This window comes from Crocodylus porosus, unplaced genomic scaffold, assembly GCF_001723895.1.
Source record: "Crocodylus porosus isolate Cpor-Errol unplaced genomic scaffold, CroPor_comp1, whole genome shotgun sequence".
Lineage (NCBI taxonomy): Eukaryota > Metazoa > Chordata > Crocodylia > Crocodylidae > Crocodylus > Crocodylus porosus.
In genome coordinates, this window is record NW_017728923.1 from 7277948 (window position 1) to 7295148 (window position 17201).

The 17201-nt window shown below is 50.9% G+C and overlaps 1 protein-coding gene across 1 annotated transcript in view; it reads left to right on the forward strand.

The window, feature by feature from the left end:
* Nucleotides 1-16674, forward strand: part of CLCN7 (chloride voltage-gated channel 7) — a 65321-nt gene extending 48647 nt beyond the window's left edge. Inside the window, exons 17-25 of the mRNA XM_019540053.1 lie at nucleotides 3901-4067; nucleotides 7009-7060; nucleotides 8210-8337; nucleotides 8835-8920; nucleotides 10176-10308; nucleotides 11974-12033; nucleotides 12869-13045; nucleotides 13537-13617; nucleotides 13741-16674. Of these exons, the coding sequence (XP_019395598.1) occupies nucleotides 3901-4067; nucleotides 7009-7060; nucleotides 8210-8337; nucleotides 8835-8920; nucleotides 10176-10308; nucleotides 11974-12033; nucleotides 12869-13045; nucleotides 13537-13617; nucleotides 13741-13827 (971 nt within the window). The 3' untranslated portion in view covers nucleotides 13828-16674. The remainder of the gene's footprint in view (nucleotides 1-3900; nucleotides 4068-7008; nucleotides 7061-8209; nucleotides 8338-8834; nucleotides 8921-10175; nucleotides 10309-11973; nucleotides 12034-12868; nucleotides 13046-13536; nucleotides 13618-13740) is intronic.
* The last annotated feature ends 527 nt before the right edge of the window (nucleotides 16675-17201 follow it).

Here is a 17201-nt window from a genome sequence, read left to right on the forward strand (position 1 = left end):
GCTCTGTGGGCTGAGTGCAAGTCAGTAAGAGTTCCAGAAAAGACCTCCCTCCCTTCTGGAGAAGAGCAAGGCTCCTGCCAGACATGTTGTCCATCATTTATACACAGTGAAGACCATACTGTGCCAGGTGCTGATGAGGGCAGTTCTGGCCAGAACAGTGCCCACTGAAATCTGTAGGGGGAAGGGTATTTGTTACCACTCTTTATCTGCTAAGTCTTGCTCACTATAGCTGTTTCTCTCCTTCCATCCCTCTCAGCAAAGCTTTAGAAGCTGAAAATAGAGAGTGTCATCATAAGCCTTTTACAAAATCCTTTGTCCCTAAGTTACTTGGTGCACTAGCCAGTCTCCACTGACTCCTTGTCAAAACATCAGAACTTTCTGCATTGGTCTTGCTTTACTTGCTTGTAAAATTCTGTAACTTGGGATGGATCTTCTAAGTTTTGAAGAAAAATCAGTGACCTATTTCAATTGGGGTTCACGGGAATCTGCTCTGGGTTAGCTGCTGTTTAACATTTTTATTTATGAGTTGGACGAAGCTTGCTCTTCCTGCTTGATCAAGTTTGTAGATGGCATACCTGGGAGGGCTTTAAAAACTTGTGAAGATAGGAGGAAAATTCAAAAGGATGCCAGTAGATCATTGAATTTCATTCTGTTATCTTGTGTGCAGTTCTCCAAAGGCAAATGTAAGGGGCTAAACTTAAGGAGGGAAAACCAAAACATAATGGGAGATGGTTGGCTAAGCAGTAGAGTTGCAGAGAAAGACCTTTGGTGTGAGCAAGCAGTGTGACATAATTGCTGAAAAAGCAAATGCTGTTTTGGGTTGCATTAACAGGAGTGTAGCATGTAAAACATGGGAGATGATAACACCTTTCCATTTAGTCTAGCTGAGGCCTAACCAGTCTATGGTGCATAATTCTGGGTTACTGTAACTTTTTTAAGTTTAAGAAGGATGTAGCAAAACTGGAGAGGATCCAGAGGTGATCGACAGAGATGATAAAGCGATGGGAGTGCAAGTTATATGAGGAAACATATGGTTAGTTCAGTGAAAAGGAGATTGGAGGATAGGAAATAATAGCAGTATTTAAACTTTGGAAAGGCAGTCATAAAGAGGAGAAAGAACAACTTTTCTCCTTTGCTGCAGAGGGTAGGACTTGAAACAATAAGTTTAGGCTGCTGCAAAACAGTTTCAGATTAAATCACAGTAAAAATTTCCCAACTCTCTGAACTATAGGACAGCAGAACAAAATGCCCAGGGAAGTTGTGGAATCCCTTTCACTGGAATTTTTCAACAAGAGGCTGGACAGGCATCTGTCTGGGGTGGTTTAACAACAGCTTATCTTGTATCGCTGACTAAATGACCCTTGAGGTCCCTTCCAACCCTGTGATTCTTTGCTTGTAAAAAAGTGGCATAGGCCCTAGACAGATGTGAGTAGGTTGAGTTTGAGTGATCAAAGCCTTATGTGCAGCAGGAGCCAATGACATGAAGAGTTCACATCCTCTAGATCAGTGATTCTCAACCAAGGTACAGGGCACCCTGGGGTACTGCCAGATCCTTTGAAAGGGTGCTTTGAGGTGTGAGTAGATAAGCAGATAAGCAATGAAGATAAATGCAGGCTAATGCTTGTCCCTGCCTGAACAACCCTGCTACACCCCCACTGCCCTGCCCCTTTCCAAGGAGGGTAAGCACTATACTGTATACATTTGTTTTTGAAATTGGGTGCCACTTAACTCACAGAAGTCATGGAGGGGGTGCCTTGAGTCTAAAAAGGTTGAGAACCACTGCACTACATTTTATCCACAAGTTCTTCTTTTACTACGGCATCCTTGAAAATTTCTGCCCCCTTCCCCTCCGTCCCTGCTTTATCTAAGGTTAGTGTTATACCCCCTGTGCTCAAAGGGGAGGAGATTCTGATGCTGATGAAAACTTTGGGAAGTGGCAATAGTCCACAGAGACCTTGTGGTGACAGAGTAGTAAGGCCTTCTCCATTCTTCAGTCTTTCTGAGCTGTTTTACACATTCCCTCTAAAAGCTGCAATTCTTGGCTGCTACTTGATTGATTACCTGGGTTTCTTGCTCATAAATGAATTTACCTTCTGGATGTGAATTTCACTCTTTAGATTGTCTGTGAAATAGGATTTAATTTTGAGTGCCCCAGAGAGTCCTATCTTTTAATCTAAATGACACCTCTACCTCTACCTCTCCTAGAACAGCCAATTAAATTCCACAGCAAGCCTTTTGATACAGAATCCAAGTTGCAGACACTTGATGGCAACTACAGAAGAAGTAGCAGTGACTTTTGTATATAGAGAAAACCCATGGTACCCAGGGAACCTGCTTTAACTTTAAAACTTGCGTGGTCCATGACCACTCTCCCAGCTCTATATTGTAGGTCAGAGTCCTCAGTCGGTAAAGATGATAAAAGCAGTCAAACTAGGATGCTAAAGTTACCTGGCAATACTAAATGGTTATTGCCTAGTACTGTATGTCAGGAGAGCGCTGGTGGGGGCTATGTTTAGGGAAAGGGCTGCATTTCAGGCCCTGCAACAAGGGCCTCCATTTTATGCAAGTCCTTGTACAGTGGGGCAGCTTCATTGTAGCTATCAAAACTTTCCTTCCATTTAATTTCAAAAGACAGAAGGGCTGTTCATAGTAATTATCGCAGGGACCTTTCCTGCGCTGAACTTGGTACAGGATTTAAAAATGAAACAGAGCTCTAGAGGAGTGTGGGATGATGGTCTAACCAGACCAGCTTCTCCTGAGAAAAACTGCACCTAAGTTTATTAGAATTCCTCAACTCTCCCAGTAACATAGAAAGGACTGGTTGGCACAGCTAATCTGGGGTTTCCAAAGTGTTAGACAAATCCTTTACAGGTGTCTGGTAAGGAAACAAAATCCTCATGAAGCATGAGGCAAAGGATTATTCTGGCGAAACAAAGCAACAGATTAACTGGTCAGGTAAAATCATGGCAAAAGCTTAGCAGCAGGAGATTTGAGATCTGCACTAGAACTGGAGTTTAATATTAATGAAAAGAGGAAAGAAGTGCAATAGTTTGCAGCAGGAGACACAGAACTTCAGGTTAGTTGAGACGGAAGTGGACTGAAAGACTGCTGAGGTGCGTATAGGGGGTGGGAGAAGGGAAGGAGGGTGTATGCTCAATCTCCACCATCCTTTGGAATGCAAGCCTGGGGGAACTTGACAGGATTGAAAGTCAACAGGCTTAATACTGATGGGAGGAAAGTGTTTTTCCTGCAATTCATAATTCATCTATGGACTGCTAAGAAACGCCAGCAGTTCTGCTTAGTGGGTTCCAGCAGTAGGAGGTAGGGCCACTGTGTAGTGGGAAAGGCCCTCCAGGGTTTTATTATTTAACATTATCACCATCATCTTTCTGAAGCTGTCTACCAAGAGGCCCCTGCAAACCTAGGGCCAGGGAATGGTTATTTTGTAATGCCTCCCACACTGTGCTACCCCTCTGCCAGTTCTTTGCCTTTCTATTAGGAAATACTGATTCTCCTTTGAGACTTTCCGTGCATTGTTTCCCTAACTGCTTTAGCTGCACACAGAGGGGCATTAGCCTGGAAAGCAATCAGGCTGGTGCTGACGTGCTGGATGACAGATGAAGGGCTTGAGATGGGGGACAAATCCCCATCCTGAGATGCCAGGGAGATGCTTCTGTCTGCTTGGGGCTTCAGTACCTTGAGTGCTAGTGCTCATGTGCAGATGGAATTGGCTTGCTTGACCAGCATCTCCTTATTGCATCCAGGCAGTGGCATTGATATGATTGCCCTTGCTGGGCTGACATTTGCCCTTTCACACTGCCAGAATTTGATCCATAGAAGTATGTGAGCTCAAGGGGCAGAAGAGGCAACATGCACTGACATGGCCTCCTTTCTCTGCAGGCACTTACAACCCCATGACCCTAGGGATGTTCACGCTGATGTATTTCTTTCTGGCCTGCTGGACCTATGGCCTCACAGTGTCTGCAGGGGTCTTCATCCCATCCCTGCTGATTGGTGCTGCGTGGGGAAGGCTCTTTGGCATTTCATTGTCCTACTTGACTGGATCGGTGAGTGTCCCTGTTTGCTTGCTCAAGGTAGGAGCTGTGATGTGCCAGGAGAAGGAAGCCTTCAAAAATGGAGGACCAAGAAACTTGCAGGAAGTCCTTTTCCCTGACAGTACAGTCCCAAGTTCTTTCAGTGAGCAACCTATGGCCTGGCAGACCCAGGAGCTCTGAGGCTTAGGAGAGGACTGAGGGATGCAGACAGAATCACAGAAAAATAGGACTGGAAGGGACCTCATGAGGTCACCTAGTCCAACCCTCTGCCTAAGGCAGGATCCCTATCAAACCATCCTAGACAAATGTTTCTCTAACCTATTCTTAAAAACTTCACAAACAACTTTCTGGCACAACTATCAGGCCCACCAAGAGGTTTAAGGAAGAGGCCGCTACCCAGGGGTATGGCCATATTACAGAGGAAGGTAAAAACTCCCACAATTAATACCAATCTAACAGTGAGGTAACATTCCTTCCTGATCTCAAATGTGATGATAGGTCTGTGTGGAGGAGTAAGACCCTTAATCCAGAAACCTCCAGATTTTAAATCCCAGCAGAAACATTACCACACCTGAGTCAAAATCCCCAGGACTGGCTGCAGCCAACACTCAAGGCTTCTGAGGAAAGGAAAAAAAACTGTTACATGTAGCAAAAGGAGAGAAAAAATTCCTTCCTGGCCCCACGTGAGGATCAGCAAAGCCCAGGAGCATGTAATAACTAAGTGATTAGAAGTCTGAGAGACATGACTTAAGTGTAAAAAGGCTGAAAGAACTAAGATTACTTAGTCTGGAGGAGAGAAGACTAATTTGACAACAGGATTTGATAACCGTCTTTAAATATCTGATTATAAAGAGGATGGAGATAGATAATTCCCTGTGGCTGTAGGCAACAGGTTTAGAAGGAATAGTCTCAAACCGTAACAAGGAAAAATTTAGGTTGGATATTAGGAAGTGGTTAGATGGATGGGCAAAGAAAATGATTTGAGAAATAGAATTCTAAATGAACTAAACTGAGTGATGTGTGTAGTAGACCACAAAGGAGCAGGTTACAGTATTTTAGGTAATATATGAGGAAAGAACAAATGAGTTTTTGTAAGCCAAACAGAATTAAATGGCAAGATCCTTTAGAGTTGTACCTCTAACCTCCTCTTAAAGACCCCCAGGGTAGGAGCCAGCACCACTTCTTTTGGAAGTTGGTTCCAGATCCTAGCCACCCTGACCATGAAGTAGCACCTCCTGATATCTAACCTAAACCTACCCTCTGCCAGCTTGTGACCATTATTCCTGGTGACTCCTGGCAGTCAGTGGGGAAACAGGGACTTCCCCAGTGCCTGCTGATCCCGCCCTGCAGGGGTGTTAAACTTGTCTGGCCCTGCAGTCCAGATTAGCGGTGTAGGACAAGTCTACAGGCTGAACGAATGGTGTGGAGCCAGTCTGGTAGGCCAGATCAGGCCCATGTCCCCTTTTCCCCCACGTCAGATCCAGTGCATGTGGCACCCACTCCAGGACCCAATGGAAAGAGGCCCAGCATCCCTGGCTGTCTGGCTCCCACCACAGGAACAAGCCACTGTGTTGGGCCTCTTTCCCACAGTGCTACCAGGGCTTCAGTGCCACTTCTCTCACCTGGGTGCTTAGCAGCCTTGCCAGTAAGAGACCCAGTGGCAGCTAAGCCCCCAGGCAAGAGTTACAACACTGGAACCAAGAGCACCACAGCTCCTATCCACAGCAGCGAGCAAGTGCCTGGGTGAGAACTGTAGCTCTGAAACCCCAGCAGCACCACAGGAAGAAGCCCAACATCGCAGGCACTTGGCTGCTGCTCTGGCAGTGGCAGACTTCTTCCCGCAGGGCTGATGGGGCTCCAGCACCACAGCGCCCAACCAACAACTTGTCTACAACCACAGAAACAAGTCAAGGTGCTGCTGGGGTTCCAGCACTGTGGATCTCACTCAGGCACATGGCTGCCACCACAGGAAAGTTTTCTATTGCAGCCAGAGTTGCTGCAAAAGTCTGTGGGCTGGATGACCTGGCACTGAGGGCCAGATATGGTCGGCAGGCTGTATGTTTAATGCCCCTGCTGTAGAGGAAAACACAAAAACACCATCTGTATATTTGTAGGAGAGTGGGGATTATTATAGAAGTTACATATGTCACATGATTGGCTCCTTGAAAGTACTCTACAGCTGTGCCCTTACAGAAGCACACAGCTGAAGAGCACTTTAAAAAATGCCTGATTGTGCAACAGTCTGAACCCTCCAAAGCAGAGCACCTTCATTATCTTCTATCAGTATATGCCAGGAGCAGAGCTGGGCTGATACAGCCCAACCCAGCCCCTGGTTCTGTCTTCAGAATGGGAGGGGAAAAAGGAAGGGGAGGGAGTTCCATCTGAGATTTGCCCAGCCTGTGTTGGAGAGTTGGGTGCGTGGATTGGAGCCCCCCCTCCAAGAGACTGAACTTCCCTCCCTTCCCTCCCCCCCACCTCCCATTCTGAAGATGCCACTGGACATGGGAGGGAAGTGGGGTTGTGGAACTAGGGGAGAGTGGCTGCAGACAGGCTGCTGTTCTAAGGAGCTGCATGTCTGTCAGTGCTCTGGGTGTCATGGTTGGCTTTCAGTCAACTGAATGAGCAAAACAATGACAGGATTCAATACTGCAGCTTCTCAAGCTAGAAAGGTAGAGCAGGGTTTTGCTTGGTGACTTCCTTTCCTACCTCGGTCAGCAGCAGCAACTCATGAGCAAACCCTAGTCTTCCTCCCAGTTGGCCAATGTGGCCCTCTCCTTGGGCTCATGCATCTAGGCATGAGCTATGCTGTGTCATCAGAAGGCTTTGTCACTCTGCAGTTTTGGCTCATGTAGTAAGTGGCCTCTGCAAGACGAGTGTTGTCAGCCAGGCTAGCTGGCTGCCTCTTCATTCTGGCTGCCTCTCCATTTCACTTCCGTATCTTCTGTCTGTCCAGATCTGGGCTGATCCTGGAAAATACGCTCTGATGGGAGCTGCAGCACAACTGGGTGAGTTGGACTTTCTATTAGGAAAGCTTATGACACGAAGGACTTGTTCCATCCTAGGATACTCACCTGTTTCTCAGTGTCTCTCCAGTAGGAAGAATCTGACTGAAAAACTAGCCCTAGAATCAAAACTCCTGTTTGATTCGGGCAGGCTTTGGCAGTGGACTTGTCATAGACAATGCCTCCCTTTTAATCGAGAAAGATATTTGCATGCACAGACCATCCTGCATCTGGTTTGGGTTGTGGCATGGGAACTGAATTAAAGTGGCCAAGAAGGGAGTATTCTTCTTTTGCTCTCTGCATGTAGAGGTGGGATGTGAGGGCATTCCTAGGGGTGCTGGTACTCGGGCATTGTAATGAGCTTACTGGAATACAGCTATTTGTGTAGCCTGTGGGTGCAGTCTTCAGGCTGCAGATGCAGGGAAGGCTCTATTCACTATCTGAAAATGCCTCACATGCTGGTCCAGTGCTAGCTGGGAGCCTCTTAAGTGTGCACAGGCAGCTCCTATTGCCTCCAACAGAGTACCCTGTGGGTTGGCGCTATATCCTTCAGTCTGTCAGCATCAGTACTGGCTGCTGTGTCCCCAAAAGTGGGAGAGTTCCTCATGCAGAGACGAACTCCAAAAGCAGAGCTGTCTGCATAGGCTCTGAAGGAGTTCTTGATGGGACCTGTCAGACTGCTGGACTGTAGGCAGGCTGGCTACTGCCTGAGCCTTGCCAAGAAGTGTCCTGCCCTCCTAACAAGGCCTTCCCAGCTTAGCAGTGTTTGGGCAGGTAGGCAGACTGGCACTTTCTAGTTAGGCAGGCACTTGATTGAGAATTGGGAGATGAGGGCTCAGTACGTACCTTTGCCAAAGACTCTCCATGTGACCTTGGGCAAGTCACTCTCTCAGTCTGCCTGTAAATACCACTGAGACACAGCGTCCTGGCATCCTCTCAACTCTCTGGAGGCATCTGGTTCTTTCAGAACCTGCTAATTCATCCAGTGGCTGCCAGTCTCTATTCCAAGCCTCACTGCAGGTATCCATGTGTTCTCAGCAGTGAGGGGCAACAACAAGCCACCTGAACAAGGTCCCTGGGTGCCCCTGCACTTCCTCCACTCCTTCCCTGAAGTCCCCTCCCTGACTAGGAATCATGTCTTTTCCCCCTCAGGTGGGATAGTGAGGATGACACTGAGCCTGACAGTCATCATGATGGAAGCAACAAGCAATGTCACCTATGGCTTTCCCATCATGTTGGTGCTGATGACAGCTAAAATTGTTGGGGACTTCTTTGTGGAGGTGAGTGGCTATGTGCCAGCCCAAGAGTGGGGAAAAGGCAGTAACAAGAGGCAGGAGCCCTGTGAAGCAGCTGGAACTTGCTATCTGGTCATACATGTGTGGGGTTGTACTGCTGCACTGAGCATGGACAGGCTGCTGAGTCTGGCTCAGTGCACCTCCAGCACAGAACTTGGCTGTGGCAAGCATTTGGCAGTGGGTAATGGTGGTACCATTGCCAGCTTCCATATTCCTCAGTGGAACAAAATTAAAGACTCAGTAATCAGCTTCGGTTGTTTCCAGGTCTCTTAAGCCAAGAAGCTGTGTTGGGAGCCCAGGGCTCGGCTAGCAGGGAGTAGGGAAGGGCTATGAGCTGGGAGTGAGGGGCGTGAGCAGAGCTCTGTGTGGAAAGCCTAATGCTGGGGCCCAAGCCATGTGTTGTGGGGGAAACTTGCAGTCTGCATGTGCTGCGCCTGTTCCATGTAACCCAGGCCTCTCCTGATGGCTTTGTCTCCCCACAGGGTCTGTATGACATGCACATCCAGCTGCAGAGCGTTCCTTTCCTGCACTGGGAAGCTCCAGTCACTTCTCATTCCCTCACAGCCAGGTAAATACCCCCCGTTGACCTAGCTGTGTTCCTTGGAATGCCCCTTGCCCACCCCATCTCGCTGTGTGCCGTAGCAGTCAGACCATGGCACCTGCAGGCTGCATGAATGAGATCCAGCATCATCCTGGCAGCTGCAAGCATCAGCTTCCTAATGCTTCCCCATTAGGGGAATGTCCTGCAGGCATCCAGTGTGCCCAAATGCCAGCACTGCCTGGCTGGTGGCTGTGGGGGGGTGCTGGAGGTACATACCCATGGGCCTGGCCACCCCCCCCCACATACACACTGGCTGCTCAGCAGCATTTCCCCAAACCAAGATATTCCGTTGCACTCTGAGTTGTTTTACTAGAAAGAGTGGTGGAAGCTGTTGGGTCTGGAGAGTGGCAGTGGGTGAAAGGACCCTCATTTCTAGGCTAGCAGTGCCCCTGACCCAGAGGCACAGGCTGTAAGATCTGGAATGGCCTGATGGATGTCTGGACTTTAGGCAATGCTGGGTGCTCATATGACTAGGTCACAGGTGACCTGTGCAGGGGGCTGGATTGGCTGTAAGAAGAGCACTGTCCTCCTGCCTCTCCCTCTCCAGGGAGGACTGGACACAGACTATCAGCAGCAGGGGCAAGTGCCTCTCTGGTGGGTAGCACACAAGCTACAGGGCTGCCTGCCTGGTCCCTGGCCCATATCACAGGTACAGTGACTTAGGAGGTTCCTATTTGAAGAATTTCCCAAAGCTACTGAGGAAAGAGAGCCCTACTCTCTATAAAACATGACAACTGTAAGACTGATGCTATGAGTACTGCCTGGTGCTCAGAACTGTAGGGGAAAGGTGCCCCCTGCTGTCTGACAGAGCGAAGCAGCCTTCTTGTGCTCTTAACTTCATGATTAGCATAAAAGTGTGCTCTGGCAGCATGGTAGGGATCTGAATTTGCTGTGCTAATAGCAGGGTCTGTCACCAGTGGTAACTGGTGCTGCACAGACCCCCCTGAGAGCCCTCTTGTGTGTCAGTGACACTAGGTAACATCCTGAATCAGTGTTTTTTTCTGCTCCTGGTTAATGGCTCTATGAATGGTCTTTCAGACTGGCTCTCTGGCAACAGTCCTGAGAGACATGCCCAGGGATGTAAAGAGCTTGCAAGCTCCTCTTAGCAAGGGGAATGAGATAGAAAGTCTGTGGAAGCATCTGCCAGGGCGAACCCTGGCTGCAGCCCACTGGACCCCAGCCTCAGGGCATTGGTCTTACCTGGCCTTGCCTTTCCCTTCAGGGAGGTCATGAGCACACCTGTTACCTGTCTTAGAAGGAAGGAGAAGGTGGGAACCATCGTGGACATCCTCAGTGATGCATCTTCCAACCACAATGGATTCCCTGTGGTAGAGAATGAAACAGACACCATGCAGGTGGGTCACACTGATTCCAGAGATCAGGCCTTACTCAGGCGGTGTGGACAGTAATGCACCATCACAGACTGGGGATTCAGGGTCCTGGACTCCAGAAATGCAACCTAAATCACTTAAATTGGGTCCAGCATTTAGATCGGTTGCTGGCTCTGTGCTCTAGTCAGCTTGGACTGGTGGTTGCTGGGAGTCTCCTTTTTCTCCCTGTGAATTAGGAGTAGACATTCTCATACATACGCATGCTGGTGTGGCAGAGCTTGTCTTGCATTGGGCACTCTGTGTGTGCCTGGCATCAAGCCCTGGGATTATCTGCTGTGAGCAGGGGCAGATCTGGTGGACATGGTGCTCCTAGGCCCAGTGCCAGCTGGTGACATCTGTGCCCTGCAGCTCCAGCAGTGCTGCTGCCATTTGTGGTGGAGGGTATTGCTGCCCTGGGCTTTATTAGCTGGGCTCAGAGTGGGTATGGTGATTGCATAGCACTCCTGCGTGCTCATGCTGGCACTAGAAGAACTGTGGGTAAGGCAGTGAGACAGCCATATGTGACTGCAGTACCCATAGTATGCAAGGGTGCCTTGGCCTGGTAAAGCTCTGATACCAAGGGTGCCTTTCTCTTTGCTAAAATGCCCTTGCGTGTTCTGTATGTGGAGCCATCCCTTCATGTGGTGGGTTCAGACCTAAGCACATCAGTGCAACTGAGAGGTTGGGATTACCCACACAAATAGTGCAGGTGTGGCCTTGGGAGTTTCCCCTTCAGTGACTGTGCTGCCCCATCCCTCAGTACCCAGCCCCAGCCTCTGCCACCACTCCATCCAGCACTTCTATGAAGGGGCTCAGGCTTGCCCTCACCAGACACTGCACTATTGGCCATCACTAGCAAAGGAGCACTGGGGGCCTCCCTAGTGGCTGTCTGGTAGGGCTGTGTGAAATTTTGCCAGCTGTTTCGATTCGACACTGTTTCGACTCATTTCAAGCTCGAAACAGCGAAATAGAATTGAAACAAAGGGCTTCGAAACAGCCTTGAAACAAAATGAGGCTAGTTGAAATGTTTTGGAAGCGTCGAAACATTTTGAGTTTCAAAGTGGCCAGCAGCGAGGTGGTGGGAGACGGGAGAACTAGGGCTGTGTTCCCAGCAGCAGCCAGGAGCACAGCCCTGGCTTTCCCCATCTCCTGCTGCTGGGCTGTGGGAAGCTGATCACAGCACAGGGGAAGGGAACTGAACCTGGGCTCAGTTCCCCTCCCAAGCGTTGTGGCAGGCTGGGGAAAGGAACTGAGCCCAATTGCTCAGTTTTCCTCCCCAGCCCTACGATCGGGCTGGGGATGGGAAGTCAGCCCATCCTCAGCTCAATCTAGCACGGGGGATGGGAACAAGATCGGGCTGGGGTTGGGAAGTCAGCCCAGCTGGGCTGAGTTAGTTTCTCCAGCCTGATGGTCAGGCGAAACAGCCACACTGTTTTGACGAAGTAAAACGGAACAGCTGTTTCAACTTGAAATGAAATTTGAAACAAAACACTGTTCCGTCCGTACCTCAAAACTGAAGTCAAAACAGAACAGTGCTATTTCGAACATCCCTATTGTCTGGCTTGCTGTGGCTGAGCTCTGCCCTGGAGGGAAGTTCTGTGGCAGCCCACCTGGCAGGCATCACATCACCCAAAGAACCCTCTGTTACAGGTGGCTGGACTGAGAGGCCTTATCCTGCGCTCACAGCTGATCGTTCTTCTGAAACACAAGGTAGGACTTGGAAGGCATGTGGCCTTTTACCACTCTTTGCCCATCCTCTGGGGAGGGTGCTGCTGGATTGTCCAGCTTCTGGCAGGCACTGAACAGGGTGCCCCACCCACAGTAAGATGGCCAGTGACGATGGGGTGTGTGGCTGTGGCATAGCCAGTTCTTGCAGCTGACAGTAGAGGTAGGCTTTGCAGTGGCCACTGCTGTTTCCCACCTCACCCCTGCATGTGGTGAAAGAGCGGGTTCCATTGCTGCCTAGAGTCTGCTGTTCATGCTGGTGGCAAAGGGTAGCTCCTCCTGAGCTGCAGCCCAAAGATCAGCCTAGCATATGAGTATGATGTACTGACCCCACTCCCCAGGAGATGACTGTATGAGCCCACTGAACTAGGCCCTGCCCCACGCTGCTGCTGAGCTGGGGCAGATCCTTCCCCTTTGCTGTCTTCCCTGCCTGCCTCCCTGTCAAGAGTGTCACTGCAGGACCATTGTGTTTGCAAATCACTTGCAGTCAGAAGAGCCAAAAGTTAGGACAGCTGGTAATGACCTGATCCTGTGTACTGTTCTCGGGTGAAATGGACCTTTGTTTGCACTGTTAGGTTCTCCAGCCCCCAGTGTGAGTGGCTGCTCTCATGTATACCGCAGACTGAAACAGCTGTCCCTGGCCAGGTTTCTGGGCTCTTGGATGCTCCAGTTGGTACTTGAGATGGGAGGCCTAGCTTGCAGAGCATGGTCTGCTGGGCTGGGAGGTGGCTGATCTCCAGGGCAGGGTTCCACCAGCTGAGTCAAGGGAGCAAACAGCTTCTTTTCCTAGGTCTTACATAATGGAGTCTGCCTTTTCCAGGTCTTTGTGGAAAGAGCCAACCTGAGCCTGGTTCAGCGGAGGCTGAAGCTGAAGGATTTCCGGGATGCCTATCCTCGCTTCCCCCCAATCCAGTCTATTCATGTCTCCCAGGATGAGCGTGAATGTATGATGGACCTGACTGAGTTCATGAATCCATCACCCTACACAGTGCCCCAGGTAACAGTCCCTACTGTTGCTCAATCTGAGAGTCACAGCATAGCAAACAGACTGTCCTTTCCACCACTCACTGGGGTGATCTAGGTTCAGCACTCAAAGCCTGCTACTGGGGAAGAGCTGGGTCTGCTCTTTTGGGTGTGGTCAAGCCCAGCAGACCCAGCTGAAAATCTGCCGCCTCCTGGGGTACAGGTCAGGCTCAGCTGTGACAGACCAAAAAGAACTCTTCTACCCTGGGGTGAGTTGGGAGCTGGCTCCTTCACTGCCCATCCAAGGAGCATTGTTCATTAGATGCCCCCAAACCTGTTTCAAAGGCAGGAGCTGCTTCCAGCACTTGGTTGTTGTTTTCCATCCCATCCATGCCGAGCCCCCCCGGGTAATATCTAGGCACACTGGGGTCTTTGCTCCCTGATCAGCCTCCATGATGATACCAGCATCCCCCGCTCACACTACCTCAGGATGCTCTGACTGCCAGGCTTTATTGTGAATTGTAGGAGGCGTCTCTTCCGAGGGTGTTTAAGCTGTTCCGGGCCCTGGGCCTGCGGCACCTGGTGGTAGTGGACAATCGCAATGAGGTGAGTGCATGGTGGGCAAGACCAAGCTCTGCTCTGGGTTCCACACTGCTGTGCCTCTCTGAAGGTCTGACAGTGCCAAGCTAGCTGTGGCTCTTAGGCATCTTTGTGGCTTCCTTTCTGCAGGTGGTCGGGATGGTAACCAGGAAGGATCTTGCTAGATATAGACTAGGCAAAGAGGGCCTGGAAGAGCTGTCCCTGGCACAGACGTGACACTCTGGTGGCACTACCCATTGGAAATGCTTGCCGGCGTCCTGGTGTCCCCAGTGCTCTGAGATCGGAAGTCTTGTTTCCTTGGAAGTGATGGAAGGAACCAGTCCCTGCAGGCTGCTGTGTCCAGAGGTTATTTGGCCCCTGACTCTTTTGTTCATAGCTGTATTCTTGTTTTTTAATGGTTTTCTTTCCTCCATGCCTTCTGGGCTTCACTACCCACCTCCTTTCTCTGTTTGCCCCAAGGGATCAGATATCAGTAAGCTCCTATTTGCCTCCTCTGTGTGCTGATGTCAGGCTGGAGAACACTGGTATATGAGAGAGCCAGGCAGAGCAGCCTAGAGCTTTGGAGAGCACCACCCAGCTAGAGACAGTACCACCCTGCGGCAGCCCAGCCCATTGCAACCCCTTGTTGTTGGGCTTTGAAAAGCAAAGCCAGGGTGTTGTGAACCAATCTACAGCCTCTGCTGCCTCTGGGTCATGTCTGCTACTCTGTGCTATGCCTCTTCTACCCAGAACTTGGCTATGGGCCTGCTCTGCACTGCCACTGTCATGTCTCCAAGCCATGACCTTGCAAAGCGGAGCTCCCAAGGTCTGGTTCAGCTGCTGGGCTGCCTTTGAATCCCATTGGCTAAGGGAGAAACATCTCTCAATTTCACAGCCTTAGATGTCCAGTCAGGCGAGTCACCTGGTCCTTGTTGCACAGTGCAGGCACCTCAGAACAGGCTGTATCCATGTGTTCGAGGGGGACTGGCCTGGGAAGGCACCTTGCTGGGCCAGCCTCTTCTGTGTCCTGTGGCTAGAATCTGCTCTGATGGCCAAACAGCTGGCACTGCCCTGCTGCAGCTGGTCAGGAGCAGCTTGCACAGAGCCACAACACATCTCTGCCTGCACTGTGGGGCCTGGCAGGCTGCTGAGCCCCTTTTCCCATGCCTGCTCTTCCCTGTCACTTCACGTGGGTGGCTCACAGTGGGTGCCTGCTGGAAAGCTGACAGCAGAGACTGAGCATCCTTGCACCCAGGGCAGAGGGTGGGGGCAGGTGTATGGCAAAGATACTTCCCAGGAAGCAGTAAGGATGCAGTTCTCTTTGGATGCAGGGCAGTTGCCCAGCGCACAAACCTAGGTCAAAAACCTCAAACACTAGTCAGACACAGCGAGCCGGGGAGCCTCAGCCTGTTCCCCGTGGGTCCTATGCTCTGAGGGTGGGGGATGTGGCATAGAGCTTTGGTCAAGCTCCGTAAGGAGTTTATGCCATTGTCTGCAGGCAGCCAGCTCCTGTCACAATGCTGCAGGAAAGCATAGCCCCAGCCCAGTTCAGCTACCCTGGAGATGGGCCCCCACAAGGGAGGGGTAAGGAGGGAGTTACAGGCAGAGGGAGCGGGCTCCTTGGGAACACAGCAGCTCCAGTGTTCTTTGTCTCTGCTCTGGGGAAAGTGGCAGCCTCCAGCATGAGCTTGCTCCCACTTGGATCTCGCTGATTCTGCTTCATGCCTGGCTGGGGTGCCCAACTTCTGCTGACAATCTGATGTCCCTGTGCCCACATAGCAAGAGCCAGGGCCCAACAGGCAGGGGAGGGGCTGAAACCAGCTGCACTGGGAGAAATAAAATTGCTGGAACCCAGAGGCTGCAGCTGGACCTGATTTTCCTCTTCGGGCGTGGCCCAGGTGGAGAACTGTTGGGGCTCAATGCCCAGCTCCTCAGTGGGTTACTCAGCCAGGCCCTCACTGCCTGTGCCAGTGCTGTAGAGGGTAATGAACTCCAGAAATGGCCTAACTTGAATTCTGGAGACTTTGGCCTAAAAATGGCCTTTGTGCAGCCACCAAACCTCTAGGACTTGGCATCTTTGGCCTTTGCACCTCAAAACAAAGTACAGGCAGCTGCTGATGGAACTCATTGCCAAGTGTATGCAGGGGAGGGAGAAGTACACAAGACCTGTCTTTAGGACATCAGCTAGGCACCATCATCTGGACAGTGTTTTGGGCACAGAGGATACAATCCCCACTGGCTCCCTTGTGCCCTGGTAGAGCTGTTACAAATCTGCCCTGATGGGGATGTGCTGCTCTGGTAGCTCGCTTGGGGCAGTCTTGGGGGGGGTGAGGTGTAGGGGAGGGCAAAGCCCAAGGCAGCCTTCAAGTCACCAGACCCAGGTGCCCATGTTGCCTTGTGCTTCTCTTTGTCCTGCTGGCTGTCTGCACCTAGGAGTTTAGAAACTGTGTGGCCCCTGTGCATCATGTGCTAAGGCAGCAGGTCACCCTGTAAGAAGGGCTGAGGTGGGTCCCTCTGGTGACTGAAATGCCAGCCCCATGTGAGGGTTTGGATTGTTGCTGGTGGACAAGTGTTTTTTAATTGTGCTAGAGCTGCAGCTGTGCTAAGGGCTATGATGTGAATCTGGTGGGGAAGAGGTCTGCACTGCTAAGTCTAGCAGGGACTTGGGATCATGCTCCCTGGGTTGCAGGTTCAAACTGGGCAGCAACTGAGCACACATGGTCTCCCCTCTGCTCCAGATCCTGAGGCTTTCAGCCTGCTGACTTGTATGTGCAACTGGCTCTTGCACAAATGTGCAGTGACCTGGAGATGCTTCCTGTGAGCTCCTCAGCCTAGCATGTACCTGCAGCCCCCAAGGCAGGGCCGGGCTCCTCACAATGGGAGGCAGAGCAGAGTCCTGTGAGGCTACAGTATTAAGCCAGGCTCCTGCCCCTCCCCCCTTCACTTCAAATTCTCATCCTTCAGTAGCTGCATTTTTAAGTGGTTGCAAAACCCAGGCATCTATTTTGGAAGCTGTGAGATTTTCTATGGAGCGTGGGAGACGGGAGATATTTTTGTGCTGAATAAAGCCTGTTTCTACTTTCATGCAGGTATTGGCTGCTTTCTCTGCTATGAAGGCCCCTGTAGCCAGGCCCAGCCCAGGCTGTGATGCTCCTAATCTGGCTTGTCTGGGTCTAGGCAAACTGGGAGGCAGGTGCCTGCTGGGCAGGTATTGGGAGGGGAGTTGGTCCTGCCACCAGCCCCAGGTGGCATCTTTGTTCACAGGCAATGTTTTGGCCTTAGTTTCTGCCACTGATGGCCTGGGAACCACTAGGGCTGAGGGCTACATCCTTATGCAGGGAGCCAGTGACATTGCCTGCCCTGTTCTTGTCTCTTGCTCCCAGCTAAGGCAGAGCTGGATGAATGAGGAAACCAGATGGTGAGCACCAACCTACCCTTTGCATCCCATCATTGTTTAGTTCCAGCAGGCAGGGGACCATGCTGGCAGCTGCTGCATGGTTGCTCTGGAAAGCCGGGGGGGCACTACTCTGCCACGTGCCCCGGAGACACTGAGCTTCCCCATCTCTGTGCGCCCAGTGGAGCAAGGAGGGTGCAGGCTGGAGGGAGCCAGC